Consider the following 14,695-nt stretch of genomic DNA (forward strand, 5'->3'; position numbering starts at 1 on the left):
ATATTTTATCCTAGATTTTCAAAAATCGAAGATTTAATATGTCCCTGCTAATATTAGAAATGTCAAATACTAGTCCTGTAGGTTTTTTTTTACATTCAGTTGGACTTTTTATAGGCAATTTTTGAAGCAAAACTATTCATAAGAGCGAAGTCACGTCCGAAATATATTTTTTTGATACATACATATATTATTTTAACTTGTTATTAAATATTTTGGATTTTTTTCGTGTATTATAAATATGAAGAAAATAAATTTTTGGTTAATTTTTTATTAAATGTGTTTTCAATCATTTTTTAAATTAAATTAAATAGTATATAGCATAGACAATGTCACTGAGCTTTTTTTTAATCTATTATCTATAAGACGTCAATACGAATAACGTCAATTGCGATTGTTAAAAAATCGCGTTCTTTTTCTTTAGCGAAAAGAAGACTTCTTATATTAATGAATGTATATTATAATATTTCAGAAATATATTTAGAAATTTAACATTATGTTTGTACTACAACCAAAAGCAGATGGCTAAACATTTGTATTCAAAATTGAAGTAAATATTCACGTTTTGTGTTCCGATTGATTTTTATTTTATGTTTTAAACAGTGGCTTATTGATAATAATAGCTGTTTATAATCACTTTGCGCGTGACGTGGCTGTTTATATTAAAATTGGACGTGTCATAATGTGAATGTGAAATAGGATAAGCTTTTATAAGTGATGGATGAAAGCATAAAGAACTCCCCTTGTAAGGTAAAAATTTGGCGATGTATTAGTAGATTAGTAATACAATGGATTGAGGCAGATACTGTTATATACCTTCGTTTATAATTTCTAAAAAATCAGTTAACTAATTTCTCTTACATGTTGAACAATTATAGAATTTTTTTCTTAAATAATATCATATACTTATTTATTCTTTATCTATAGAACTTTTTTAAAACTATGTTTTATTATTAAAACTAGCTTTCTATTCATCAAGGGGATTCTTATTTGTAAGAAACCATACATTTATTTCAAAAATCAAAATCAATATTGTCTTTTTTTGTATTCAGTAACTATTGCTTTCCTATATAATAAAAGGAAACTTAATTAATCTTGATTTAAAAGTAGCATTTGAATTTCGAGCTTTATAATAAAAGTATGATTTAATCATTAGATCGATTATTTTTAGATTCGTAATTAGAAAATTGGATTCTTAGTAAAATAGAGCACATCGCTTTTCTGTTTTTTTGTTGCATAAAATAATCTTTGAAATAGATAATAATTAGAAAATTCAAACAAAATTGTAGAAGATTTTTTTTATTTTATTGTGTTCTTTTATTTTAATATGCACATAAATTGTTAGGAATGTAGTGATGGTGTTGAAGCACAGTTGCGCAAGGAAGTGGACCACTTGCGTGCTCATCTCGCTGAGCGTGATGCACACTTTGTAGCTCTTGAGACAGAATTTTTCAAGTCTTCATCTAGAGCTAATGATTTAGAAGAGCAAATTGGTACATGGAGGGAAAAATATGAAAGGTAACATTTTTATAAATTTATTTGTGTAATTAATCCATGAACAGATAAAATGATAGACTATAATTCCATGCCTATAGAAAAATAACAATTCTACTAAATAAACTAGTATTTTGGAAACTTTTCATAACTGTACAAATTTTATGTTAAATGTGCAATGCCATTGCAATTGATTTAAAAACAATATATTGTTTTATACTGATGAATTATTTTAGTCAAATACTATTTAGTTGTCAAAAAAAAAAGTGGTAAGATCATTTCTATGCATTAGGAACACTTAGGCTGTCTTGAGATTATGAGATCTGGCTTTAATAAATGTAAGTATAAGAGGTACAAAAATGTAGTTAGGTCTTTGAAGCTTTAAAAAAAGACTCATTTATTATTAAACTGTAAGTACTTTTTTAGAGATATTGTGAATAATATACAAATACAATAGTGAACGAGACCTCATCTTCATGCAAAAATTATAATAATTTGTAATATTTATACTTTCAGATTATATGATTCGCATAAACGAGTTCAAAAATTGAATCAAGTACTTGAGGACAAATTACTTCAAATGGTAGATAAGATGAAGAGCGAAAAAAGCCAATTGACAAAAGACATTGCCACTTTGTCTGTTAGATTAGCAGAATCTAAACACAATTTTAGTATGCTACAAAAAGAGAATGTACAGTATAATTTATTTAGTCCTCTTTAGGTGCTGTTCTATTTATTTAGTAATATAATTACTGTTTTTGTATATTTCCAGGAAAGATATAAAAATGATATGAACTTAGCAATTCAGTTGTTACAATGCAAGCCTGATAATTTTGTGTCGCAGAAACTTGACAATGTAAGTGAATAGGAAAATATATTACTTTTTTATATGTCAATGTGGTTATTAAGGTGTTTATATGATATTTATTGTTGGCAGCTGCCAGTTGACACTCAGGCAAGAGTATCACAGTATGTGATGTCAAAGACTTCAAAACCGGCAAGTTCTACACAATCAAAGAATGGAAATGAAATTGATACTTTTGATGCAAGTGAGTATGAATTCAATATTTCCGCATCACTTATGTCTAAAATACTAGAAGATAGTATCCAAGACTCGGTGACTAAACATTGTGATACCTGCACTTGCTCAAAATCTCAAAGTAAACCATTTTGTTATAACGAAAGTTACTACACAGTATCAACACAAACAATATTGAGTGGAGATGTGAAAAATTACCTTTGTATGAATTGCAATTCAGAAATAAAGTCGATTCATTCAGCTCTTAGTGTCAGAAGCAGCTCTCCTTCAGCTGTTAAAATGGTTAATGATAAAACTTCACATAGCCCTTTATACATAGCACCGCAACCTCTTGTACTTGAACAAAGAGAGCCTTCTGACTTAGTAATGGAAAATATTAAACCTAATAATATTATAAATGACATGATCATTAAAACTGAAAATAATCTGAAACTGGAAGCAGATATCCAAAGAGAAATCGCTTATAAATTGGAAGAAGATATTAAGATACGAAACAATAGCATTAACATGGAGCCATCCGTCCATCACAAGCTTTGTGATAGGACAAAAACTTCGATTTCTAGCAAAAAAAGTAGTATTCATAGCGTTTGTAACGATGATTTGCTCATTAGAGATGTATCAAATAGCAAGGACATTAAATCGGGCGATGCAATAACGCCAATTGAAAGTGTTAATTTGAGGAAAAATTCTCATAGCTCCATGGGCGCTGTTAGCCGAACATCGTCGATAGCCAAATCAACAGTAAGCACACATAAATCGAACACTCAAGTGGGTCCTGGACCGAGGTTTTGTCATTTGCGTATGCAAGCTGGATCTAAAAATATATTAGTTGACAATGCAGAACCTGATGTACCGCCGGTCTTATATAGACGTCAAAGTAAATGTAACGAAAATTCCATATTCAAAGACCTCAATGAGGGCTTAGATAATTTTATAGATTTAGAGAAGAATGACGTTGAATTAAAGAGTGATGTCAAAGATGATCTCGTAGTTGTAGAAACTACTTTAATTGATGTCCATGTTGATAATAATAATAAAGAAACTGGTTTGACAGTTAAAAACAATTCGATTAATCCGATATTATTGAATGTTTCATCGTCTCCTCTACAACCGTTAAAAACTCATAATTTTTCAAATACATCAGAGCATAATAATAATGACTCTCATATCGGTAGCCAGAAAAATGTTTCAGAAATAGATAATTTGCTAAACGACTTCAATGACGATATTAATAATTCGAAAACCAATCACAATTCAAACAGCGAGACCAGTAAGAAGACAGATGTATTAACGCCTATTGATAATCATGAGATTAAAATATTTAACTTTGATCGTTACGAACAAAGCAAAGCACCTAGTCAGTATACGCGACCGATAAAAAAAATAGACATGTCGCAATTGCATTCTATTGAAAATACAAAAATTTCAAAAGATTATCCACCCCTTGGTGATCTCAATAAAAAGCCTGAAACAATAAAACCGCCTCTACCAAATATTGTAAATGTGTATCCTAACCTGACTCAGACACATTTAAAAGTGAATGAAAATAAGAAAGTCTTCACAAATGAACAAAGCACTAGTTCACTTTCAAGTGATGATAGCGCGGCTCTGTTACAAAAACAGCAATTACTTCGAGTTGCAGAATGGGTCGAAAAGAATTTAGAGCAACAAAATAATTTAAATGATCCACTAGAAGACGAATGCCTTTTTCCAAATCGAATGAGAAGAGATAGTAAGATAAACAGGCTTACTGAAACTTTAAATGAACTAGCACTCAACATGCCACATCCCGTCAGCAAATACTCGAGATATTCCAGAGAGCCACGGAATAATTGGCCTCATAATAGTGTCACAGCTCAAAGCACGCATCAGGATAAAAATATAAAGCCTAGTGCATCTAATTCGAAGATTGTTAATAACCTCGTGAAAGAAACCATTTTTCCAGTTGAATATGGCGATGATACAGTTACAGAGATCAATAACGCAGCCAAGGTTTTTAATCGCAGCGACATTGCCGATATTGACGTAGGAAAAGAGTTGCGAGACGCTTTGAAATCGAAAGGCGAAAAGGAAATTTCGTCCGAAGATTTGGCAAGAATGGAGTATAATGTGAAGAAATTCTTACTTAGTGGGCCTTATTGGGTGAATCCGGGTGTTGGTAGGAGTCGGCGCACAAGCAGCAAAACTGAGACTGATGTATAATTCCGCCATAGAAATGTATGACATTCCTTATTTGTACGTGTATATTCCGCAACGTGTAGTAGCTGGTGTCTTGATTCATGTAAATGTAGAGAATGCTGTTCGTTTGGTGTTTATTTATTCAGTTTAAATCCATAAATTGAGCCCAACGAATTATAGTGAATTTTAGTTTTGTTTATTAAATTTTTCTTATTAATTAATAAGAAATTATTTTATCAATATTATTGATAATTTTTATTGAAATTATATTTTTATATTAATAAAATATTAACGTAGAGTGCGTATTAGATCTTTTGACTTTTTATGAACTTTGCTATTTATAAAAAAATAATATTTAACTTGCAATTATTGTGAGCGTAATAAGTAAAATTGATACCTTTTTGATTTTTTATGGTTGTTATTGTAACTGTTTCTAATTTTGCACGATTCTATTATATTTGTAATATTTATTTATTTTTAATCGCTATAATTCGATGGTCTTCGTCTGAGGTGTGTGTTCTAGTCTATTGTAGTATATCCATGATAGATATCGCTTTATTACTGTTAATGTTCAAAATATTAGGTGTCACTTGTATAATTCCGGGTGTTTAAAAAGTTTATTCTCAAGGTAATATTCGTATATTTTTAACTAACCATTGTATTTTATCCGTGGCTTGCCTTAACAACCAAAGTTTTACAGGGCTATTACAGATCTTATTTATCAACATTTTCAATAACCAAATATATTTTAAATAACTGTTAGTCCATAATTGTATTAGATGCTTTTTATATATGAAGACCATAGCAATCTTTTGTAATAAAAAAAACCAATGGTACGTACATTATGTTCTCCAAGTCCTCATCTAGTGAAATTCGAAGTGTACTGTGGCTGCCATTTAAAATGAAAGCGTGTAGAATAGACTCACAATTAAGTATTAATACGGAAAAATACGCATAGAAGTTTCTATATATGTGATAACTATAAATTATGAATAAATTCACGTATGTACAAATTTATGTAGCACTGATGTACTTGATGTTAAGGATATCTTAGGGCGTTCAGTATTTTTATGAAGTTTCGTAGGATCTGATTTAACTTATTATTAAAAAAAATTGGTAATTTTTTATATCGGTTCGAAACTATTATTAGGCTTAGTATGCACGCCCAAATCTTTTATAAAAAATCTGTATTAGTATTTTTTTAGTTTTTGGTAGCTATAAGATTGTTGGATCATGGTCATGGACATTGTTGGACCAAGGATCATCTTTTCAAGATTTTGAGATTACTAAATCACTGCCAAAAAAAATCTTTTAAGTTTTATTATCTCTATACAAAACATAAATATTGTTGAAAAGTGATTTATTAAATAATGTTGTTGCACAAATTGTTGAATTTCAGAATCAGATCCTGCGAAATTATTTTCAAATAAAGAATTATTATTAAAAGCTTTCTATTCCACTATCCTCTGATATTATATTGATACTACGATTCCGTCGATTGTTAAAAGATGTTGAAAAGTAGCTAAACTAGATAGTTACGAAATGATGCTATGCTTTTGCTTTCTCGACATAAAGAACAGTTGTCAGAATATTTTATTATTAATAGTGTTTAATAGGTGTGTTTTGTGCAATCTGTCTTATTCTACAATTTGATGGAAGTATATTTTTGATTAGTTAGGATAATAAATAACAGTTTGTATGTGATTGTATTTGTCACCTACGTGTGTGTGTTTCGCCTAAATCAAGCACAGTAAGGGTCCGTAATATTTTAAGAACTTTGTGATTTTTTTTAAATTAATTATTCTCTTTTAACATTCCATTGTATCAGTGTTGACAAGGTCTAATTTAATATATTATGTTTACAATCAAGTGCGTCATATCACCGAGGTTTCGAAAAACAATAGGACATGGTCGATTTTGTATGAGCAGTTTACCTAGGTTAAAGAAATGTGCAAAAACAGATGTTTCATTTTCCGAATCTGTTAATTATGTCGTTTATTAATGCTTAACTATAAATTTATTAGTTTAAAACGAAAAAATAAAATTCCCATTCCAGAGATAAAAATCTTTAAAAAAAAATTAAGGTTGCAAAACGTAACTAAATATTATAATTTATTATATTGTTTTATTTCTAGTATTATTAATTTAAGGATCATTTTGACATCCGTCAATCTGCTTTTAGTATAAAATGGCATGCTTTAAATAGCTTTCATTCAGATATATCGATATTTTTTCTTTCAATTGATGGAATTAAAAAAAAATCTATCTAATTCGATTACATTTTTTCGAACACAAATTCAGAGATGTTGTCGACCGTACCGTTTTAAGCCTTTTATTAAAACTACTTTCATAAATACAATATTATTATTTTATTGTACCCATAACAATATGAGATTATGCGTATTTCACGCATAAGGCAATGTTGTTATGTTGTTCAATTTATTAAAATTCTGTATCTATGTCATTTTCTTGTCTTGTCTTGCACATTACTGCTAGGCAATTATGGATCATGTCCTTTTGCTGTCTAGTCAATAGTAATGAATATGTCTGGGAATGTCTAGTACTCGCTGCAATGCCAAAAGGCTTGGCTCTGGCACCATGACAACTCTATAAAGGTTGTACTGAGAGATAAAACCGTTCTTTATCACATTTATTCGTCTATGCTCATTATGGTACTAAATCTCAACAAATACATTAGATTAGACCGGAATCTGATTCCATTTAAAATAGGATATTGTTTGAGTAACTTTTTATGTGACTTATGTCTTTATTTAAATATTTTTTGTGACTTTGTTAATTATATTTATTATATAAAAAGTTCTTAGATCTGCTTGCTGAAAATTCACATGAGAATGCTAAGGCTGGTCCCTCTTAAAGCTTCAGCAGCGTATTGTAAACGTGTTTATTTATTAAATACATGGCAAAGTAATATTGGTTTTATTTAAATAGGTACTTTTCATACTCAAATGCAAAATTAGGAAAGTTGTTTATTTTTCATCTCATTTATACGAAATTTTTCTTTATGAGGTCATACCTCAAAGTTGCAGGACCATGGTAAGTTTTTACAGTAAAATATTGAGATATAGCATATTAAGTTCAAATTCATAGATCAGTTAACATTACATGTCAGAAAGAAGTCTTTTTTTTTTATAAATAATTAACATTCGAAATTTTTATATAAAAAAATTGAGAAATAAACCTAAAGTTTTCAGTACGTTTTATTGACAGATTATTTGTTTTGATGACTATTCCACATTATTTATTTAAGTTACATAGGTGTATATATTATAAAATTTACTAATTATTATATTTGGAAGAAAGATCAAAGTATTGTTTGCAGTGATAAATTGAGAACATAATCCGATATCCAAATTGTTTCGAAGATATATGAAATATGTGCTTTTGAATAAATCAATAAATTAAATACATAGTAGAAAAAAATGTAATCAACGATGTTTTATCATTTTATTTTCAAGGAAATATCTGATGAGATAATCAGCACAACACTTGTATTTGTTATTTTAATATTTTTGTAAATATGTATTTTAGATGTATATTTATAATTCGAAATATCGACATGAATTTTACGCTCCAAATTAGATAAATCACAATTTTCGTTGTAACAAAATACTGCAAAAGATTCATCAAAATTATTAAGAAAATAATAACATTTTAAATCTAAAAAAATTACGATGATCTGCAGACTTTCATATAACTGTTTTTTTTTTTTATGTAAACTTAATTTTTATAAATTATTGAATGAAAATATATAATTGGTATTTTATTTAAGCAATGTAAATTATACCGGAGGACTTATATCTAAAACCTATTGTAAAACGTACGTTTCGTACAGCCGTATAAACCGATAATTCCCTCGACTAAACATATACTTAATAGAGACTTTAAATTATTTCGTTACATTGTCAATAATTTAGTATGCTTTAGCAGTTGGCACCAAAGACTGACATTACGACTGTTCTATGGTTGGCACTGAATCGGTCTTTACTACTAGATAGCCTTGCGGCGGTGACCGGTGATCAAAATTTTTATCAAGCTTAGTAATTATGATATAACGGTCGGTCGTGGTAACAAAGGGTTTTCATCAAGGGTACATTATCATCATTATAAGGTGTTGTTTAAATCTTTAAATGAAAACAATGTTTTTTAACAATAGGTTATTGTAAAGTTGTCAGATAATTTTAAGATATTCGTAGGGCTGAATTCGTTTCGTGCTTGCCAGCCCGTGTAATAACTTATCGCCAACTTGAAGGAAGGACGTATCTCTCATCGGAACGACATCTCTGGCCTTCGCTTTTCCAAAATCACTCGTCCATTGTGTACTTAGCCTTGTATTGTCCGAACATTGTGGTCTGTTCAAATTTAACTTCGATGTTAATTTTTTGTATGATTATTTAACTGCTGAATATATATTTTTTTGCAAATTTTAGTTTATTTTACCTGTTATAATAATGTTAATTTTAAATTCGAATAATGTTAATTTGAAATGATAAAAACTAACACTTTTATACAGCATTATGTTTATAGTCCTTATCTAAATTGTCTGGAACTTTACTTTTTAAAACGTTGTCAGTGGGTGTAATAATTGTTGAAATATTTTTCTGAGTGAACGACCGCACGATTCGCGACACGCGTCAGGTGGTCGTACCGTGCCATTCCTGTGACGTTCATAAATTCCATGCCATATAACACAAGATGTCATTTTGTACAGAACAATTCAATTTTAAATTAAATAAACCCGGATGAGATTATTCATCTACAAGTCCGTGATTATCTTAATTTTATAAATCTCTGTTTAAATTGAACTAGTAGGCATTTTAATCTGTTTCTTATAAATGTAACATTTCAGTTTTTTTTTATTATGATAATAATTGTTATATGTAATGAACTAGATTTAGAATGCAATTCAAATAAACAATATAATTACAGTGACATTACTTACTTCAGTAAACTGTTTCTTACATACCCTAGTTGCTGACATAACCTAGTTGTATTTCGGCTAAAATATGATATAATTTAACGTTTTACTCAAACCGTGAGAAAGCATTATTGTCACACATCACACTAAAGTTTAAACCTGTGCTTTGTGCCCTACAAAGCTCTTTTAGTCTTTTACGAGCATTATAAAATATATTTCAATTTCTTTATTACCTAATAAACATAGTTAGGGTCAATAACGTGATAGTAATGTATGATCATGTACCTAATAACCTATAATCTATTATTGGGAAGACTGCCGATAATTACATTCGTACAATAAATTTCGTTACAATTTAGACAAAGGAGTATTTTATTTCAGGCACTACTACAAAAAATCTTTATATTTCGTCGAAGTGAATATCTGTCTATGAATAAGCTTTTAAAATAGGTTGTCTTGAAGTGATGCCAAGCTGAAAGGAACGTAATAAATTACTGGTGATTTCGTAAAGATCATTTGCTTCTTGAATAGAAATAGCATTAATGTTCAAAAAGAAATGTGGTTATATCATTAAGTTCAAGAAACTATCGAACGCAACAATGGAGAGTGTCGCTAATTTGCGGCAATTAATTCCTTGTGCATAATGGTTGCCGTCGTGCGTGTTTTCATCTTATTCATATTTCTGCTACAAACGGTTACCGCCTAGCGGTAAATCAAAATTTCTATACATTTCGGTATATTCGCTCGTTGTCACAGCTCTGGTGTTCGGTGACCGTGAGAAGTGTAGGGTACAGGTAATGCTTTTATGCAAAAATTCGTTTAGTAGGTACTAGTAATAATGTAATGCCTTCGCAGTTATGAAAAGACTTAAGTTACATAAACGAGCTGGCTTGCCTCTAAGGTAGCTTCTGTAATCGAATCGAATAATGGAAGCTCATTTGTGTAACAAGAAGTTCAAATCGATCGTAGAATACATATTTATAAAATATTTGATAATATTGATTCGTTAATCTGTTTAGGAGTTTATATTTAAAAAAAACAAAAAATAAATAAAAAAATACTTAAATAGGACTTATTCCATTTCCTATTTCTAATTCTTAATTCTATTTTCTATTACGTCACTATTACTATGGCAATGATCGTGGTACATTATTTATGCATGTGAAAATATTTTCATATATTTTGCTAGCCATAATATAACTGAAAAAAAAAAATTGACAATGGTTTGTCAATGTTTATGATTTATGTAGGTGTAAAGAATGATGTCTGTCGATTTTTCGCGTATTTAATTTCAAATTACTGTAGAAATAGATAATTTAAATGGGTTAAATCAATTAAAAATAACGAATATATAATTCATATTTGTGTTACGTCCTTTTTAAACTATAAACACAAAAAGTAAGTACTTACTATCATTTTATTATTTGCGATTGTCAAATTATAAGAATTTAATATTATTTAAACATAATTAAATAAAATTGTGTTATTAAATTCATAAATAGACGAATTATGTTATTTTCTAAGCGTATTCAAAAAGTTAGTATTTAATATTTATAATTAATAAAATTACATTATATACATTAAAAAAAAAACACAAATAATATTTATGCAGGTTTTAAAAATAATAATTTCCTAATTAAATTAATTTATTTCGTAATTCCTGAGTACATTTTATTAATATATGTAAGTATTATATTTATTTAATAAAAGAACGATCACTGCTTTTCCTATTTATATAGAAATGGAATCCGAGACTAGTCGTACACTGCGACGTCATAAGCAGGAAGAAGACACCTGGCGGCGACGTTGTGGCTGTCTCCGGACCAGCGAGAAATTGAAACAGATTCTTGATTCGTTTCCCCCACCCCCACCACCAACACCAGACCATGCAGAGAAGAAGTCCATTACCCCTGTAATATGATTTTGATTGTGTGATTTAATTTGAAATTTCAACATCTTAAGTTATTTTTATTTAATATAGAGACAAAGATTTTTTCATAGTTTATGTCAAACAAGAATAAAATAGGAAATAATACTCTTGCTCTTTTGCCGAATTCAAGCTTCAACTAAATTTATTTAGCGGGTTTTAGTTTAGGCAAAGTTAAGTTGAAATTTCGAGACGACAATTGAATTATGTATTGGATACGATTCCATTAATTTAAATTATTATTCGTAATAATAATGTTATTTTTATTCATAGCTAGGAAATAATTGTATATCCGCATATTGCACACATGTTCATCAAACTTGCCCGTCAACTAAATTGGGGAGATTTTGCGAAGAATCATCAGAAATTTGCGCAGAGCAATCTTTAAAAGTAAGTTCTTTATGTTCATACTTTTTATTTTATCTTTAATTATTGTATTTATTAGGATATAGTGACGTTGCTTTGGTAAAGAGGGTAAAGTTTATTGAAATTAAAAAGTTGTATCAAATACTTATCCGATGAAAAAAAATAGGATATTCATTGTCTATAAAACAGCTCCTTTACGTTTATACGTACGTTAATAACATAATTTTATTTAATTTTAAGGACAATAATACCAAAATTATTATATTATTTATGTGTACTGTATAACTACATATATAAAATGAATGCTTATTTGCGTGTGTGCGTTTATACACCGCTAGTAAATTTTATTTCGAGAAACTGTGGTGAGCTGTTCATTGCAAGTCAGGATAGTTTGTAAAACGTTTTTTTTTCGAATATTTGTGTTTAGATCAGATCTATTGCTAGGTAAGTACATGTACCTAACATAAATGTATACGTGAAATACGATAAAATCGCCACTATGTGCATCGTGACCAAGTTATCAACCACAGAGGCCATAGCATGTTCCTAGAAGTTATTAAAAATTCTATCACTTAGGTAATGCTACTGATGTTAATCTAATCAGGTTTATTGTTGATGTTAAAAATATATCATGACGTTTTTATTAAAAATAAATTATATATATAATTAAATATATCAATATAGACTAGGTAATGCTTGGAACGTGTTGCTTCTTTAATAATTTGCCATACTAAGCCTTCTCCCAAATGTCATAACTTCAAAAAATTAATTCAAGTCGGTGAATAGTGTAGCGCAGACATTATAATATTAATTTTATAATCTAATCTTACTATATAATTATTAAACACATGTAAATTACTATATATTTCATAATTGACACAACGATAAAGTGCAGTTTCGAATATAAGCTGTGGGAAATTATAATTATTATCAGTAACTATTTTATATATATATATATATATATATATATAATAATAATAACTATATTGATACAACCCAACATCCAGTCAATGTACCACAACAGGACAAACTTCAAGTAACTAGCAGGTTATGACTCTATTCCATCTGACGGTTCCACTGCGGATACACATCAGAATCATGATGTTTTCATTCAGCGTCATGGAACAAAATAAACACAAATAATAGTAATATTAATGTAAATATTCGGTGCTGCTTGACTAGATTTGAGCTCCCAGTATTCAGATAAAATCCATATGTTCTATAGAGTGCATAGAACATGTATCTTCTTCACGGCTATCATTAATAATAATTTATTATTATTATTCCTCTCAAACATATGTATAAATAAAATTAATTACCTTAAAATGAATAACATATTTAATCAAATATATTACCTGTTCGTTTTCAAACAATACAGAATATGCAAGTATAATTTGGCTACCTTGTTCGATGAACCCAAGGAAGGCTATTCGAGTGTTTGTACAATTTACTCGTGATACCAATCTCTCTAGGTTAAGACCAGCATACAGTCTATAAGCAGTCAGCATAAGTTCCGTACTTGCTGAATATTTCAAATTCTAGTAACGACTTTAATCTTAATTGAAATCAAATACAATCGTACCATTTTATTAAGTTTTATATGCATTGTTATTTATACGTTTCCTTCCTTTTCGGATGTAGGTAATATTTGTTGGAGTTACACAAAGCGATATTTGTTAAAGTAACATTCCTTTGCAAGCGTTTGAATAGATTAAATTAAGTTGTAACGTTTTAAATAGTTGCTTGTTACTATTGTAAAATTACGAATGGTTTTAATACACTGCTCGAATAAAGTATATTTTGATTTATTATCTGAATCGCGAGAACCAATCTGGTCCAATGGAAAATGTGAATTTTGATCTATTGATACGGGGTTTTACCCGGGCAAGTGTCAATTAGTTTTCATGTGCTTAATTTATGCTTATAATTCATCTTGCGCGGCGTTAATAGGAAACATCGAAAAATTCGTGACGAAACTGTGAACCCGCTATTAAGCGTGTTGAAATGAATTTAAACCTTATTTTCAAGAGTGGATGAGGCTTTTGCCCACCCGTGGGATATGAGGACTGTGTGGACTCAGGCTGTTAAATTTAGATTAATGATACAAAGTCCTTAGTATTATATACTAGATTATTTACGTACAGTTGATTTTCATAATGTAACTTCTGTCGATGGTAAGTTTTCTATGAAGAATGATAATTGTATATCTTCAATGTTTTAAAGGTAAATAGTCATTCGTGGCGAATTGTGACCGAGCTGGTGCAACTGCTCCAGCTGTCGGTGACCGCGACTGCGCTGGCGTTGTACTACCTAATTTACTGCTACATGCAATTAATCTATTACACTTTGAGGAGCGCTTTGTACTTTCATAATGCTGATGGGTTAGTGAAAACAAATCTAAATCATAACTGCTGTTGTGTATAAAAAATACTAATTGAAACATACAAATAGTATTCATGATTTTGAAGGTTATAAAATCTAAATAATTGAGTTCAAGTTGATAATATTTTTCCTTTTCGCAGTGCAATGAAGATAACAATAGGCGTTGTTACAATAACGTCCATATTTGTCGCCTTTAACCTGATAATAAGACTCGAACGCTTCATTGGAGTATTTTAAAGATAAATTAATGCAATTTTGTATTTCGTTAGGACATTGCTTTAATACATTTTTATTAATCTTAGCTTGTTTTTTTTTTCCCATTGCTTGTAGAAGTTTTAAGAAAGTGACCATTTATCAGAATTATCAGGTGTTCAAA

At 29.4% G+C, this 14,695-nt stretch overlaps 2 protein-coding genes across 4 annotated transcripts; both read left to right on the forward strand.

Moving 5' to 3' along the window:
• Positions 1-370: 370 nt before the first annotated feature.
• LOC113399066 (uncharacterized protein) lies at positions 371-6,571 on the forward strand. 3 transcript variants are annotated; one of them, XM_064217050.1, is made up of 6 exons: positions 371-747; positions 961-989; positions 1,343-1,515; positions 2,008-2,182; positions 2,264-2,347; positions 2,429-6,571. In XM_064217050.1, the coding sequence occupies exons 4-6, from the start codon at positions 2,072-2,074 to the stop codon at positions 4,730-4,732; spliced, it is 2,499 nt and encodes an 832-aa protein (XP_064073120.1). In that variant the 5' UTR covers positions 371-747; positions 961-989; positions 1,343-1,515; positions 2,008-2,071; the 3' UTR covers positions 4,733-6,571. The 3 variants fall into 3 exon arrangements, with proteins under 3 accessions (XP_064073120.1, XP_026493879.2, XP_026493880.2); XM_026638094.2 differs by lacking the exon at positions 961-989; XM_026638095.2 differs by lacking the exon at positions 961-989 and having other exon boundaries at positions 371-547.
• Positions 6,572-10,894: 4,323 nt separating this feature from the next.
• On the forward strand, positions 10,895-14,617 carry LOC113399161 (uncharacterized). Its single transcript, XM_026638236.2, has 5 exons — positions 10,895-11,042; positions 11,384-11,556; positions 11,845-11,961; positions 14,161-14,318; positions 14,460-14,617. The coding sequence occupies exons 2-5, from the start codon at positions 11,386-11,388 to the stop codon at positions 14,554-14,556; spliced, it is 543 nt and encodes a 180-aa protein (XP_026494021.2). The 5' UTR covers positions 10,895-11,042; positions 11,384-11,385; the 3' UTR covers positions 14,557-14,617.
• Positions 14,618-14,695: the final 78 nt, after the last annotated feature.

Source organism: Vanessa tameamea, chromosome 15 (genome assembly GCF_037043105.1).
Source record: "Vanessa tameamea isolate UH-Manoa-2023 chromosome 15, ilVanTame1 primary haplotype, whole genome shotgun sequence".
In the NCBI taxonomy this organism is placed as follows: domain Eukaryota; kingdom Metazoa; phylum Arthropoda; class Insecta; order Lepidoptera; family Nymphalidae; genus Vanessa; species Vanessa tameamea.